The sequence below is a fragment of the Paroedura picta genome, chromosome 4 (assembly GCF_049243985.1).
Source record: "Paroedura picta isolate Pp20150507F chromosome 4, Ppicta_v3.0, whole genome shotgun sequence".
NCBI lineage: Eukaryota > Metazoa > Chordata > Lepidosauria > Squamata > Gekkonidae > Paroedura > Paroedura picta.
Window position 1 is genome coordinate 67,201,549 of NC_135372.1, and position 17,402 is coordinate 67,218,950.

General features: G+C 42.2%; 1 protein-coding gene across 4 annotated transcripts in view; it reads left to right on the forward strand.

Moving 5' to 3' along the window:
* The window catches only part of ADGRL4 (adhesion G protein-coupled receptor L4), a 119,047-nt gene that overhangs the window by 55,788 nt on the left and 45,857 nt on the right, over nucleotides 1-17,402 (forward strand). For 3 of the 4 annotated variants that reach the window (XM_077333228.1, XM_077333232.1, XM_077333229.1), the window contains exons 3-4: nucleotides 4,532-4,684; nucleotides 16,708-16,863. The exons of the other annotated variant lie outside the window; for it this stretch is intronic. In XM_077333228.1, coding sequence (XP_077189343.1) covers nucleotides 4,532-4,684; nucleotides 16,708-16,863 — 309 coding nt within the window. The remainder of the gene's footprint in view (nucleotides 1-4,531; nucleotides 4,685-16,707; nucleotides 16,864-17,402) is intronic. 4 annotated transcript variants of the gene reach the window in all.

A 17,402-nucleotide genomic window follows, 5' to 3' on the forward strand; every position in this document is an offset into this window, starting at 1 on the left:
CCGCTCACCCTCCCCAGACCCCTTCCTGACCCCCCACAATGCCCCAACTACCATCCGCCACCTCTACCCCAGCCCGTCCCTGCGCTTCCAACCCCCACACCAACTGACCCTTCCCCCGGCCACTCCCTGCTCCCCGCTCTGCCCTCACCTTCTACCAGTTCTCCTGATCCCTGTCCTTCTCTTCCCTTTGGCCTGCCAGCCATGCCGCCAGCCAGGGCAGCCTGCTCGCCAGCCGGCACGGCACATGAATGAACCAGGCATGCGCGGACTCACGCACATGCCTGGTTGCTCACCCCAATGTCCCTCCCCCCGCCCCTCAGCTACACCACGCATGCCTGGACTCCACGGTAGCCATCCTTCCCTTCCCCGTCGCCTGCACCGCCCGAACTCCACGCTGCGCCGCTTCACCGCCTGCCCCCACCAGCGGCCCAACAGCCTACCAGGTACGGGGGCCTCGCCTGAAGCCCGACCTCTGCCCATTTTTATAAATGGGCTTTCTTTCTAGTCTCAGATATTATATGAATATGAATCTGTGAAATGGCACTCTTTTAAAGTACTATTTGGAGCACAGGTCCCCAACACAGCCCTATCAGCACCACAGTTCCCACTGACGTCTTTCTTGGCACCTACCAAGAGTTTTTAGAAAGTGGATGGGGCTGGGTGAGCCTTTTACCTGGTGAGGCCTCTGATTGGCTATTAGGATTCTGTTTGGCAGTGCAACAGCTTCCACCACAATACAAGGATCTTCATTGCATTACTGTGTGCATATGCAAGGAAATATTTTAAGCAATAACTTAATTTTAAAAGAAATTCTGTTGGACAGAGCAGCTGCCTGAAATTCTGAATAACTACTATTAGATTTATGCATAACCTTTCTCCCTGATGTTTTGTAGTTGGTTCCACCTCCCGAGGCTATCTGTATTAGAATTCTGATGCCCACAAGCTCAAAAAACTTGGCAACTCTTGATTTAGAGATTTAATTGTAGCAGTAATGATTTTTTTAAAATCTATTTTTATTATCCAATGAAGAATTTCAGCAATTAGGAAAATGCACTTGCATATACTGTGGCAAGGGCCTGGCATTCCATTAGTCCCACTGAACACAGATGTGCCATTATATTTTTTGCTTGGAATCGTTTTTGCATTCCTTTCAACTGAGGGGGGAAATTGATGTGCACAGTCCTTTTTACAGCTGAAACTGATGGAGACTCAGTGTAACACAGAAAATTGTGTGCGGAACAGATATGAGTATCACTTTACTGTTAGAAGGCTAAGATCTATTTATCCCTTGGCCAATAAAGTTTCAAGACTGTTTAGTTTTTCAAAAACTTTCTGCATTCTTTTATATCTTTCTTTTAAAAAAATCCTCAGTGCATTCCTGAAATGGTTGTTTTGCACTGCTAGAAGTATACCCTTGCTAGAGGTTGTTTGGTTGTGCATAATTAAGTCAGGTAGTAAGGTATTCTTGGAATCTATGCCTGGTTGCTCTGAAAAGTATTCATTTTTTGACCAAGATGAGAAAAAACAAGCTTGTTTATGATTGTTCTAAAATTTCTAATCTATAAAGCCTGCAGTTGTTGTTTCCTTTATACTATACAGCATTCAATGTTGTTATGAATTATAATAGAACGTTGAAAAATAAACTTAAACCCTTGGGTCTGTGTATTGATTTTTTATTGTGGTTGAGCACTTGGATATGTTCTTGTTTTATTTTTTAAATCATTATTGTTGATTAATGTGTTTGGTATGTTTTTAAGAAATCAGGAGGAATAATTCATTTTAAATATTCAATGCCTTCATTAATTTTAGGTAAGCTCTCTATTGGGCCTGTCATGTTCAGCTGTCCACCCTCCTACACACACACATACACACCTTAATAAATATCTCATTTTTCTTGAGCCTAGTTGGGTGGGAGACTGGCTGCTACTGGCAGTGAACAAAAGGTTCTGAATTTGGAAGGTTCTTGTATAAGGATAAGGCATTGTGAACCTTGGGACCTCATATTCTATTCAAAATCACAAGTATTCGGGCATCCATTCTTAGGCGATTCATTTATTCTTGATAACATATTATTTTACACCTTTATGGTGCCAGTGAGAGATGCATGCTTGAGTGCTTTTCATATTACCAAAATGAAAACCCTTTCTGCATCTATAAAACTAGCAAGTAAGTATTGATGAGTCCTTTATTTCACCATTTAAAAAAATATACTTGTCAAATTCTTGAAAAATTCTGATGACTTTTCTGAATGCTTGACATATCCACATAGTACCTTGCATCCCCCAATCCACAGGTGGAAAAAACCTTTGACAAGTGTAATAGACAGATGACTGTCCCATCCCTGAAGGGGATAACAGCCACCCAGTTACGCCTCTAGGAGTGCTGGACCAGTATTCAATTGTCTTTCAGAAGGGAAGGAGTTTAGTTCAGTGCTGCCTCAGAGAGTGAGCAGTGAGTGCTCAGGTCTGGCTCAGGAAAAGAGCAGAGTGAAGGTTCTTGGTAGTGTGGCAGAATGGCCTGGTTCTGCTTCTGACAGAAACTAGAATACCCAACAGTGATCTTGTGCTCTTATTCTGACTCTTATGAAAGGGCAGGGTGGTGGGAATAAAATCCTGTATGTGTGTGTTAGGATCCAACCTAATATATAATCAGTAAAAGCCTGTTTATGCTGGAAAGAATTAAAGAAAATTTAAAGCTCCTCTCTAAATTAGTGCCTCAACCAGGTTTCTCTTTTGTCTTCCTGGAGACCTGTGCTAATGATCTGCTCCTGGAAACTGATCTGTAAATGAATAAATTTTCTTTGTGGTTTATACCAATGGTCCCCAACCCGCAGTCCAGGGACCATGACTTGTCTGTGGATCAGTCGGTACCGGGCCCCGGCTCCTCCTACCCGGCTGCTGCCTTGGGGGCTACCCTGCCACTTTGCCGCCAGCTCACCTTTGGTGCTCTCTGGTGGCTGCCATGGCTGGGGTTCCCCCTCGTCATGGCACTGCGCAGCTGGTGCTGGCAGAACCTCCCAGCGGGCAGCGGGGAGTCAGGGGCGCCAGCAGGGGCAGCGGGCAGCAGGGGCTCAGGCGGTGGTGACTACGTCCCTTGGCAAAAGACTACCCCCCCTTAGGCCTCAGTACAATTTTCAAGTGTTGACCGGTCCCTGGTGATAAAAAGGTTGGGGACCACTACATCCTCCATTTTAAAGTGCTAGCTGGGGAATCCACAAAACTGGATTCCCCCAGCCTTGTATTGCCAGCAGAAGGAGAGCAACCAGAAACCACTAGCGAAATAGCTGTGCATAACCAAAGTGGGCAGAAGTAGCGTGACTGGGTGTGCTTGCCAGCCCCCAGGAAGCACTCCCTCTCCCCACCCCCCACCCCCCTTTGTCCTCAGCATTTCCCAGCAGCCTGGAAAGCAGCCAGGAAGCACACAGGGAGGACCCTTTCAAAGCCCATTCTTATGAACAGGCTTTGAAGCTAATAATCAATAAAAACTGTTCCCACACAGGCCCACTGGGTGGGCAAAAAAGGCAAGTAGATGGATAATTCAGCATAGGATGGAACAATCTGGGGAACTGGGCCAGTCTAGTACTGGCCTCTGTCCCCAGGGGAGAAGGGTGCGATCTTAGCCACCGGGCCTCAGACAAACACCTAGCAGTAGAGCTCCATTCTAAAGGCCCTGCAGACCTCAGAGAGCTCCGACATGGCCTGCAGCTCTTCCGGGAGCTCATTCTACCAGGTAGGGGCCAGGACCAAAAAGGCCCTGTCCCTTGTTGAGGCCAGGCATGCCAGCAGATTCTTACCCGTGATCACTGTTACTATCAAGTTATACTGTATTGTTTTATGTTGTTTCATGTAAACCACCCTGAGCCACAGGGGAGAGCAGTATATAAATATAAGGAATAAATAACAAAAAAAGATGGTAAAGTATATAGTCATTATGAGCCTTCAATATCTTTACTGACTGTAGAACAACTGTAATTAAAATGTACTTATTTTTTATAGGAAATGAGTATTTGCTTTGAAACAAGAGGTTGTTTATTAAGGGATTCCCATTCTCCGGGTAAATATAAATCAGATCCATTAGTTATATATGGAGTGGCCTTCATGCATCATATTAGTACCATGCTTCATTTTAGAAGAAGAAGAAGAGTTGGTTCTTATATGCCGCTTTTCCCTACCCGAAGGAGGCTCAAAGCGGCTTACAGTCGCCTTCCCATTCCTCTCCCCACAACAGACACCCTGTGGGGTGGGTGAGGCTGAGAGAGCGCTGATATCACTGCTTGGTCAGAACAGTTTTATCAGTGCCGTGGCGAGCCCAAGGTCACCCAGCTGGTTGCATGTGGGAGAGCGCAGAATCGAACCAGGCATGCCAGATTAGAACGCACTCCTAACCACTACACCAAACTGGTTCTCAGCATTAGTAGACACAGGCATGTGTATCTCTGCTACTTTAAAAGATTTTGAAATTTCCACAGAAAAGACATGTGCAATTAAATAGACGAAGTACAAATAATCTAATGTGTTCTTTTTCCTTATAGATGACAATGAATGTGCAAATGCCACACAACTTTGTGGAGAAAATGCTTACTGTACAAATACAGTGGGAAGTTACTTCTGCACATGTGCCCCCGGATTCAGATCTAGTAATGGCAATGCAAATTTTGTAACTAATGATGGATCTTCTTGCAGAGGTAAGAGGCCAATGGATCTTTGGTATGCTTTTCTCAGCACATTTCCTCGGTTCATTATCAGAATCCAAAAATTTCACTGAACTCTGAGCATTGAGCTTTCTTACAACCTTGCCATGGGTCATGGTGCTTCTGGCTCAGGATCCCTATTGTACCGTGTTAATGTCAGCAAAACTTTAAACTCAATAATATTGAAGCTATGATTACAATAGATTGAACTTAGAATATTCTGTATGGAACGAAAACAGCTATTTTTTGTACAATTTTCTATGAATTTGTTCACAATCTGCTTGAAGTTTAGAATTTATACTGAACCAAAGATTTACTGGAAAAAATTATTCCTTAACCATTTTTATAGACCCTAAGGATTGTTCTTCTTAAAAAGAAATGTAACTATTTTGCATTTTTTTTAGTCTTCTGTGTTTTTCATATGCTGCTGGTTGCTCCACAGAGACTAGGAAAGCAATCAATAAATCTAATTCATCTTTGGGCAAGTATATTACCCCTGTGTTGATTGTATCTTATTCAAGACATATCTCTTATGCTTTACAGTCATGATAATTTGTTTGCCTCACAGTATTCCCAGTATGGGAGTTATGCTTGCATTTTAGTCTAGGGAGACATTTGTTTAACATTTCTGCAAGGATGCTTCATACACCCACCAAGCATGATATGATTTTATTACCACTCACTCCCACAATTAAATATCTTCTTGATGACTCTAGAATTGAGAGCCTGCAGTCCATTTTGGATTTCCCATGTCTTGACAATGGTTATAAAGATGATCATAACTGTGGGTTCAAAATGCAGAATGCAGTTGTTTGAAAAATCAGAATTCTAATTACCTATAAATATTAAGTCATATAGTTCTTGATATACAGGATTGATAAAAAAATAATACAACCCGGTTATCTGAATTTTGATTATGTCTAATTCTTTCTCCGTTGACTTGTTTCATCTTATGTTAATAGCAGCCTAGTGTTTCATCTGTGGACATTATGAAGCCTTGAGTTCAGAGCAAGGACTGTAATCCTGAACTTTTGTTAGGAATTTGCCAGGTGCCCGTTTGCAGTCAATCAGCAAGCTGTTACCAGAAACACACTTACACACATGTTCTGTAGTGGTTAGGAGTGTGGACTTCTAATCTGGCGAGCTGAGTTTGAATCTGCGCTCCACTACATGCAACCAGCTGGGTGACCTTGGGCTCGCCACAGCACTGATAAAACTGTTCTGACCAAGCAGTGATATCAGGGCTCTCTCAGCCTCACCCCCTCACAGGGTGTCTGTTGTGGGGAGAGAAATGGGAAGGCGATTATAAGCTGCTTTGAGACTCCTTTGAGTAGAGAAAAGTGGCATACAAGAACCAACTCTTCTTCTTCTTCAGCAATAAGGATTAAACTTAGTGAGAGGTTGGTAATGTAGCATAATGAATTGTTTGCCAATGTTTTACGAGGCAGTTGCACCATTAAGAACTTAAGGCAGACAGTAGGTATATAATAAAAATAACAACAATCTTTATTATAAGGAAAATAATAAAAACATAAATATATCTAACATACCTAGCAAGCAGTCGTATAGAGAAGAACAGGGTGGAGAAAAGAGGGTTCAGTATAATTACTGTTCTGCTACAGTAAAGAGTCAGATATCAGTGACATGAGCCAGTGTGAAGGGAGCTTCCAATGGATCCCAAGTTGGAAGGCACTCAAGGTGGCTGTGTACAGCCACTGTTTATATATGTTTTTGGGAGGGGCTACGTGATTTGGTCCAGGTGAGCACATGATAGAATTTTCCATGGGGCAGGATGTTGGGCATTGCTCTGGCCAGGTCTGGAGATGACCATTGATGGGCTTAGACAAAGGTGTCTGTGTCTTACTGAACCCACAGGTTATTATCTAATTTGTCCACATTTCTGGTCAGATGTGTGTTTCAATTCACTATAGTCATTTTTATCCAATGACTTGAGAGAGATTCAAAACTTGCAGTTCATCAGGCAATTTTGATAAATGGGAGTAGGACTAACATAAGTATACGCTGACATTTCCGCAAGCATTCACTGTTACTAAAGGCAAAACAATTCACCAGATGATTGGCTGAATGGATAAAAACATTGATTTTGATTAAATTCAATTAATGACACGTTCCTTGGCAATGCTTACTCTTAGGAATTATGAAATACTAGTAATCAAGTCCGCTGTATGAGTAATACAGCAGGCGCTAGGCTCTTACTCTGTCGTGGGGCTCCCTCGGGCGGCGGGGCCACCCCCGGGCGGCAGTCATTTGTCGGCGGCTCCTTGAGGCGGCGGCCTGATGCGGCAAGAGGCGCTTTGTGCCTCTCGCCACATGAGGCTGCCAGGGGCTCCCTTGCCACTGGCCTGACGCGTCAGGCCAGCGGCAAAGGGACCAACTGCGAGCCGCGCTGTGCGCCTGCCAATTGGTCCCTCCGATTGTCTGTCCGGAGGAAGGGTCCAATCCAGACCCTTCCTCATCACGGACACATCCCGCCCTAGAACCCCTTAGCCTTTTATTTAGTCCGTGGTGCCCATGGCGCCACGGACGGTTTAAAGATACTTGGAGCAAAGCCCATTTAAGATAAATGAGCTTTGACAGGCAGCGGGTGAGTGGCAGAGGTGCGTTGTGGGGTAGGAAGGGCTGTTGCCGTGCTGTAGGAAGGGCTGTCGCCGTGCCGTAGGCAGGGCGGCAGACCTTCTTGTGGCAAGTGGGGAGGGGAAGCCACCCCTCTCTGGGCACGGTCCCTGGGAGTTGGCGGGTGGCACAGTAAGAGCTGTCACTACATTGGCCGCCGCAAGGTCACTTCCCTTCGCCGCTTCCCCCCGAACACGAGAGGCCTTCTCGGGGCCAGTGGAGAGGGGAAGTGAGCCTCTGCCAGGCCGCTCTTTGGGAGTAAGTGGGTGGGGTGGCCAGGGCTGTTGCTGCTTTCAGGGGGAATCAGGGACGGGAATCAACCCTGCAGCCCTTGGGAGCGGTCCTTGGGAGCTGGCGAGTTGGCAGGGAAGGGCTCTCGCAGCACGGGTGACACAGCAAGAGCCAGTGGGAGACCAAGCAGAGGGACCATCAGGATGTGGCAGTCGCAGCACGAAGGGCCCTCTCAGTGGCTGGGAGGTGGGGAGAGGCATTCGCAGCCAAAGCGGTGTCAGAGAGGCCCCTCCCCGGCGGAGGCACACCTCAGGAGCTAGCGGTGCTCTGTGGCTGGCTGCTCGCATCGCCACAGAAGCGCGGGGAAGGGCATGAGCCAACCAAGCGCCCTCCTTGGTGGTGAGGAACATTCTGGGTTTTGACGGGCGCATCTGGATTGGTCCACTGGAGAGGAAAATCTGGCCGGAAAGGGCCCAGACACCTCCCTTTCACAAATATAAGGAGAACTTATGGTAAGGATTTGCCTAGCATTCTAAGCTGGTTTGAGGGGCCTCCAATGCACAATGATGCCAAATTATAGGAACCAGTAGAATCCATAGTTTGTTTCCTCCCTGTAAACTCTAAACTGCGATTAAGCCATGGTATAAAATCCAAGTTTGGGGGAAGAGAACAACTTCCAATTAGTCAAGATTCAGACATCATATAAAATTGGCAGGTCTTCAATCACTCTAGGGTAAGATGGATATGAACTTGGCAAATAAGCCATGTTTGTGCCCAGCACATAAAAATCAATGCTTGCCATGATATCTGAATGCTGCATGTGATGTTCAGTTTTTCTCTTGACTTCTCTACTGGCTTGTAGCTCACATGAACTTTACTACTGTTATTGGTATAAAATAAAATGATGTTGTACAATTTATCTTTATTTTTATCCTCTATTACTAGTAACTAGTTTTTGTACTGGCTCTCTTCTCATTCCTGGTTTGGTTTTTGGAAGACTAGACAGGGGGTGGGGGAGATTTCTTACATAAGAACATCCTATGCAACAAAATGAGATGCCTTGGTTCTAACAATAGTGAAAAAATTAATTTCCTGTGCAGATGATGAATAACAAGGCACAGTATTATTAACTGTGCTGTATTTTCAAGCAGGATAGGGTGACACTTTTTCAAATAACCTTTAGTGAACCCACTTGAGTTGTGATGTTAGAAGGTAACTGGAGCCAATATTTTTGCTCCATATCATTTTTAATAAACCTAGTTTAGATTAGATATTGATAAGCACTTGTGCTGAATCTAAAATTATGGTCAATCTATTTATACATGTGGGAATATATGCTTGTTATTACATTTGCCCAAGACGAAGCTAGGTTTTTCTGGGAGTCATCTTGTACGAGTTGCACATATGTACCATGATGAAAATGTTTTATGTATATCTTATTTAGGGTGTCATATTATATTCAGGGGTGTCTTTTTAAAGGTAAATACAGCATATCTCAAATACCCATTTTACTTGAATTTTTGAAAATTTTTTCCTTTGCTGTGGGCTCTTCAGATGGAGATTTCTGCTTTCAAATCTTTCCTTTTGTGAAGACAACATTTCCTGCAATGGAATTCAAATATGAAGTAGAGACATTTATTATTTAAAGAATTTGTATCCTGCCTTACCCTTAATAGGATCGAGATGGGGGGGGGGGACAGCCTCAGAATAACAGTTATACAAAATAGAATTGCGAGACTGGCTTTTGCCTCAGCTGCAGGGAGTTGACACTACTGGGTAGACTTATGTGTTTATTCATTATTAATTACAAAAATTATAAAAACTGGCCATTTCATACTTACTGTAATTAACATAAAATTGAAACAAATTCCCCATGTAAATGGCCTGTAATGGGATAAAAACACTATGTTTTCTTTCAGTTTGCTCTGCAATGTCACTTTCTGCAATGTCACTTTTACAAGGCAGCCAGCATTCTTCACATCAGGTCGTGGCAAGAGTACTGTGCTACTTAGGAGGAGAGCTACAAGAGTCTTTGGGCTTTTTTGATTGACTACAAGATGAAGATCAAATTGTTTTATATATGAAAGTTAAATAAATTGTTTGGCTTAAAAAAAATTAAATAATCTTGCCAGCAGTATTTTCTAAATGAAACTTAGTACTGTCTGATTGGCCTGCGCTGGACCATCCCAGCACAAGCAGTCCTTGAATTGTACCTGCAGTTTGCTAAAAATAAATTATAGGTTTGAAATGATTTATAAATGATTTATGTTAGTAATTAACCTCTTTCTTTGAACTGATAATTTTGAGGTCTACTGAATTATACATAACTATCTCTACGCGTTGTTTATCATTTTTTAGGGAAAGTGCAGTTACTATTAATTTTGTATTAATTTTTAATATCCTATTTATAACAGCTGTTTGAAACTTGACCGAGATGCAGTATGTTATTTTGTCACCTTAAAACCCATTGCAGGCCAGTGTCTTGCTAAAAACTTAGTTATTTGCTTGATGTACTTAAGACTCGGGTTTCTTTTTGCTGCTCACATGAAGGGAAAAAACACTTTCTACAATGAGGTTGATCTCCCAAGCTGATCTGCACAATCATTCTGCAAACAGATGTGTTTTCCATTGTTTTCTCATACTTGCCATTTCCATTTTTGACAAGTGAGCTGGTATATGAGGGATGACTGCATGTTTCAAACTTAAGTGCAGTTAATTCACAATGATATATTATGTCAAGATAGACTCCTTTGGCCCTTTGTAGTTAATAGTCCATGATATTAATTCAGAGCCAGTTTGTTATTTTAATAATACAATGGAATAGGTATTTAGGAATCTTCCACACCCAAGTTTTGGTCCAGTTTGGGTGCTAATTCTAAGTGCCCCCCCCCCCCCGCATCACACATGAAGTTTACACAGCATTTGTGTACCTTCCAGTTTTCCCATGGCTTTTCTGCAGGAAAGCAGGAAACAGACATGGAAACAATAGTTGGTGCAGGGAAGCACTGATGGTTCTGGGCTAGCTTCTGGTCAAACTTCATTTCCTCTGCCCTTGCATCAGACTTTCTCAAACCTATAATTCCATCCTAGTCCCCATATTTTCCATGTAACACACTAGCTTTGTTTATGCAAACATGCATAATCTCAGAAGCAGAATTTGTATTTTATCAATTTATGTAACCTACAGGATTGCAACATAGCAGGGGGGGGAAGCATTATTAGGATGCAGGGGAGGACATGGCCAGGGCTGAAAACCCATTACCTCTATATTGTCATTTAATATTGTTTCAGAAATAAGGTAAAATTGTCTTTCACAACCTATGAGGATGCTTGGGTTCTGTTGAAATGCAGAATTGCCACTTAACACATTCTGGTTCAGTTTGTATGCCCTCCATATTCACCCACTAGTTATTTTTAGAGTTGTGTATTTGAATCAACTCTTATCCAGAGTCCGTCTGCTTAACTAATCAAATACCATTAAGAATCTCTTCTAGTAGTTATTTTAACTAATCTAAATAAAACATTATGTCATTAGAGTCCTGAAATTTTGGTAAATGATCCTGATAAAAGATGGGCATGAACCAGGAAAATATGGTTTGGTGCAAGGTTCATGCCTATACCACAAACCAAATCACAAATCAAATCAAACCAGGAGGATGCAGTCACAAATCAAACTGGTTTGTGTCTTTGCAAACTGTTGAAAGGGACCATAGTCCCTTTAAATGTGGTTTGAAGATAGTCCAAAAAACATCTATACAGCTCAATGATTTGGGGCTATCTTCTGCAGTCTCTTTACATTTTATACAGGAGGCAGCCCCAAACCAACTGTGGAAGTGGGGAGGAGGCTCTTCACTGTGAAGCTGTTTTGGACTGTCTCCTGCAGTCCTCTTAAAGTTTCAAGAGAAAGCAGAAGAATGTGACAGGGAGGGGTCTCCCTACTATACAGTCATTTGGGGCTGTCTTCTACAGTCTCTTTAAAGTTTAGATACTCAAGACATGGAATCGATTTAAATCCCTGCTTTCTACTCATTCAGTAAATCATAACAAACTGCACAGAATGCTCTAAAAGTTCCTAGATTTTCCAAATCCTGATGACATTATTTGTCTGCTTTTCATAGTTACATGAGGTGAGAGCAAAGAGAGGGCAACAAGGGGGGAAATGTGATGCAATGATCGACAGAGGTGTTTTCCAATCAGATGAGTTAGCATATGATCCCACCAAAGCTGATCATTCCAATAGGTGTTTCTGGACACAGAATGTCCATTTTCCAACAGTTACTCATGGGAATATTTTCTTGATTTTATAACATACATTATTGTGTTGGCTTCTTTTTCTGTTGCTAAACCTACTAGCCTAGGTGCACATTTTGTTTCTTCTGAAGGCAATGATTGTATGCTGGGATGGAGGGGGGTAGAGAGATTGGCAATGTCTCTCCAAGATAGGTAGGGAAACATTTTGGTTAGATCCTCTAGGCTGTGGGTGCTGTGAGGAGAGAACAGCCATTCTAATTAGCTGAACTTGGGGGGGGGAGTAACAGGTAGAAATGTGTTTGTCTTTGAAATAGATGGTAAACAAGAATTTTGAAAATGGAATAGCATACCAATAATGGCAATGGTGAAGAAAACAAAAGTATTAAAGAATGAAATGAACTGAAAAATGTACCTAATAAAATTTTTGTGCTCATCACTACTTCCATCCGTGATTCTCTTGTGGCACACTTCTACAACAGTCCTCTGTTCGTAAATTATCTTGCCCTTTTCAAGTAAGCACTTCTACCCACAAATCTCCATCTGTTCATTTCGTGAGTTTATTTTTCCTCTGTTCCTAATTCATCATCCACCCTAATGTTTTCCCCCACCTCTTCTGTTCTTACAATTACATTCTAATAATCTGCTTCAAACTCAATCAGTTTCCTTCCCCTTTCAAAATTCATCTGTAGAACTTTGAGTGCATTTTGGGATGCCATGTTCTGTCCAAGTAAATGTGGTCATAAATTTTATCAAATTATTAGAGTTTATACTATGTTTTCCAATTTATCTCATCATTGTCTAGATATATTAGATTAACATTCTTTTTCTAATAGTTTCCTAATGTTAAAATTTCCATCAAAAGGTATAAACAAAAACACCATAGAAATCAGCATGAGCAAAGAGCCAACTGGAACATATCATGGTGGTAATGTCAAGAAGCTCCAGAAGTTCCCATCTAAGAAGCGAAAGTTAGATATTTGCCATAACCTGCCACTAGAAGCCTTTTCATGAATTTGTAGTTTGAGAGAATGCTGGTCTCCAGCAAACGCTGGCAGGGGCTCATGGGAATTGTAGTCCATGGACATCTGGAGGACCACAAGTTGACTACCCCTGATCTACTAGAATATGTAGGAAATTCAGTGACAGAGCAAATGTTTGCCTATAGAAAGTCTTTAGTTCTTGGTATCTCCAATGAAAATTATTTGATAGAACAGATGTTTCTCTGCCTGAAAGAGCCACTGCCAGTCAAAAAATTAATACTGGCCTATATGGACCAATAGACTATCCTGGAATAAAGCAGCTTTGTGTATCACAAGTTCATTCATGGTTCTTAGAGGTTCTTGCATTTGTGTTAGCCCCTTTGTTCAAATAAGAAAAGAGCAGTTATTGGCAGTGTTGGATGAAATGGAAGGCTTAAATAGTACAGTAAAAGAGCCTCCACTTTTTAACAAAGGCATTTGCCTTGTGCTTCTGACCCACCCAGAGTTCCTATTGGACAACATGGGAGCAGCTAGGAATGATTAGTAATTTTCAGTCTCCTATGATTAATTAAATCACCGCGGTGAGGATTGGCTGGAAACAGGAATCACCAGTAGGGCCAGCTGTTTGCCCTGACTAATTTGTTCTCTCTCCCCTCCCACCACACTCCTGCCTGGGGGGACACTTTAAGGATTGCCATTTAAATTTTAGGTTAGTGTTTTTCTACAAGGCATATTTTTCAGGTGCTGGGATTCCAGAGCTCAAAAATTGTGAACGTTTTGCATAAAAAAGGAACTCTGTAAAAAGCATTTCTGGTCTATAAAAAAGCCCAAAGCAAAATTAAAATGGAGGTTTTTGAAGTGCACACCTCTAGTGACTTTCTCAACAGAGGCAATGTTAATTGGTGAGCCTACTTGGACATCACACAGTGAGGATAATCTATTCTTGGAGCAGCACACAATTAATTGTACAGTGAAGTGGGCTGAGCAGCATTTACTAAATTTTAGTTCTCTGTTTAGGCTGGGAGGACACTGAAGTTAAGGGTTGCCAGGTTGAGGTTTGGGGGCAGGGACATGGTGGGCAGGCATCATGATGTCACTTTTGGAGAAAATCTGGAGGTGACTGCAGTGACTTTAGGTATCTCCGTGGCTCTTGGTATTCCCAGAAATCACCTGATAGATTCATAGAATCATAGAATCATAGAGTTGGAAGGGGCCATTCAGGCCATCTAGTCCAACCCCCTGCTCAACGCAGGATCAGCCCAAAGCATCCTAAAGCATCCAAGAAAAGTGTGTATCCAACCTTTGCTTGAAGACTGCCACTGAGGGGGAGCTCACCACCTCCTTAGGCAGCCTATTCCACTGCTGAACTACTCTGACTGTGAATTTTTTTTCCTGATATCTAGCCTATATCGCTGTACTTGTAGTTTAAACCCATTACTGCGTGTCCTTTCCTCTGCATCCAATGGGAACAGCATCCTGCCCTCCTCCAAATGACAACCTTTCAAATACTTAAAGAGGGCTATCATGTCCCCTATCAACCTCCTTTTCTCCAGGCTGAACATTCATGGGTTTAAACTTCAAGTACAACGATATAGGCTAGATATCAGGAAAAAGTTTTTCACAGTGAGAGTAGTTCAGCAGTGGAATAGGCTGCCTAAGGAGGTGGTGAGCTCCCCCTCACTGGAAGTCTTCAAGCAAAGATTGGATACACACTTTTCTTGGATGCTTTAGGATGCTTAGGGCTAATCCTGCATTGAGCAGGGGGTTGGACTAGATGGCCTGTATGGCCCCTTCCAACTCTATGATTCTATGATTCCCAAGTCCCTCAACCTATCTTCATAGGGCTTGGTTACTTGGCCCCAGATCATCCTCGACGCTCTCCTCTGCACCTTTTCAATTTTATCTACGTCCTTCTTGAAGTGAGGCCTCCAGAACTGCACACAGTACTCCAGGTGTGGTCTGACTTTAGTTTACAATTCACAAGTACCCCAAAGTCTCGTTCACACACAGTGTTACCTAGAAGCGTATTCCCCATCCAGTAGGCATGCTTTTCATTTTTCTGATCCAGAAGCAGAACTTTACACTTATCTTTATTAAATTGCATCTTGTTCTCATTTGCCCGTTTTTCCATTGTGTTCAGATCTCGTTGAAATCTGTCTCTATCTTCTGGAGTATTTGCCAGTCCTCCCTATTTGGTGTCGTCTGCAAACTTGATGAGTAGTCCTTCCACGCCCTCATCTAGATCATTAATAAATATGTTAAAAAGTACTGGGCCGAGCACCGAGCCCTGAGGTACCCCGCTACTCACCTCTCTCCAGTCTGATGAAACACCATTGACAACAACTCTTTGAGTGTGGTTCTCTAACCAATGCCCTGTCCACCTAACTATCTGAAAATCCAGATTGCAGTCCTTCCATTTACCCATCAGAACATCATAAGGAACCTTATCAAAAGCTTTACTAAAATCCAAGTAAACGACATCCACCAAATTTCCACAATCCAGCATACCTGTTACTTGGTCAAAAAAGGAAACCTGGTTGGTCTGACAGGACCTGTTGGAGACAAATCCATGCTGACTTCCTTGGATCACCAAATTGTCCTCCAGATGTTTGCAGATCACTCCCTTTAATATCTGCTCCATTATTTTCCCCACAACAGAGGTCAGACTCACTGGTTTGTAGTTTCCCGGATCATCCTTCCTCCCTTTTTTGAAAATCGGAATAATGTTTGCTCTCTTCCAGTCCTCCGGGACATCTGCAGTCCTTAAAGAGGTCCCGAAGATGATGGACAAGGGTTGTGCAAGTTCTCTGGATAGTTCTTTGAGCACTCTCAGGTGCATTTCATCTGGCCCAGGGGATTTGAACTCATCCAGTGCAGCTAAATGCCTCTTGACAACCTTTCTATCCATGTTAACCTGCCACCCAGACACTATCTCTTGGCTACTGCTATCTCTAGATGTGCCTAAATCCTGTGGGAAACCTGTGGGAAAAAACAGATATAAAATAGGCTCTGAGCCTTTCTGCTTTCTCTGCATCCTCTGTTAGAGTTTGTCCATCTGCACTCAACAGTGGGCCTATTGCCTCCTTTACTTCTCACAAAACTGGAGACAACACTGGCCAAGTTAGGCCAGGATGCAGCTGCCAAAAACACTGGAAATAAGGCTGCCAGTTGACACCCCACCCAGTTAGATAAATTTGTAATGATGCAGATCTGCCATATAATAAAACCTAGCTCATCCATCTCGTGTCTTCATTTGGACAGGAAAGTGCAGTATTTCATATGGATCATTGTGAAGTGTTTTATGTTTGGCTGGAATATAATTAATACCTATTGATGTTATGACCTTAAAAATGAATGGTACATTTCTGTTGTTTCCAGACATAGCTTTCCTTAATTGTTATTTGTTTTTGCTTTGATTGGGAGGGAAGGGAGTTTATATGAATGTAAGCAGCCTATGTAAACAAGTGACTTATTTTGAGACTTTTTTTTGGGCTCAGGATTTACTTGGAGCCAAGACTTTCCAGGGTTGTTAATATTAATTCTGAACTATTTGAATTAACCAATGATAACAAACAAGGTATGCAGAGTATTTCTCCTCACTGGACGTCCACAGCAGTGTCCACAACTTCCAGTTAGCAGGATATGTTTTCTAGACATGCATGGAATCCACTACTATCTTGATTTTGAAATTATACCCTGTTCTAGTTGCCTTAAAATTTATCCTGCACAGTTATATAATTTGTCACACATATTTCAATTACATTTGATGAATAGTTTAGGTTTTCTCATATATATGTGTGTGTGTTTGTATATGACATTTTTGATATACAATTGCTTGCAGTATGTTGGTTCACTATCAACAAAGCAAGGTGCTAGTATGTAAAACCTTTTGCAAAATTCCATTTCTCACAATATTTGCAGATATAGATGAGTGCAGTGAAGCAGTAACCGTTGCCTGTGGAGATCATGCGAAATGTGAAAATTTGGATGGAGGGTATAACTGCTCCTGTAAGGAAGGTTATCAACCATCCACAGGAAAATTACAGTTTAAACCAAACGATGGCACTTCCTGCCAAGGTAAATGATATTATAAAGGTTTATGTGTTATTATAGAACTATATCTTCTGAGAGGCCCACCAGTGACTCTTTCTCTACAGTTAGATTAAGTGGCTGGATACAAGAAACTGGCAATACATGAACTTCTATATATTTTAATAATATGTGTGTTTACTGAAAAATAGAAGTAACACTGTGTATCATAACAATAGATTTGATGCTCTTCTTTTCTGCACCAAACAACATGCATTAATGTTAATCGACCAAATATCTTGTGTAAGTGACTATAGATGGCATTATCAATAGACTGCTACTTTCAGTACCCCTCAATCCACTGGCATTAAGACCCATCTTCTTAGTGTAAAGGGTGGGCCAAGATGCATGTTTAATTGGACCCTATATACCATAAGGTAGGCCGAGCATCAAAGAATTGAGGCTTTTGAACTCTGGTGCTGGAGAAAACACTTGTGAGTCCCTTGGACTGCAAGGCGAACAAACTGGTCAGTCCTAGAGGAGATCAGCCCTGACTGCTCCTTAGAAGGCCAGATCCTGAAGATGAA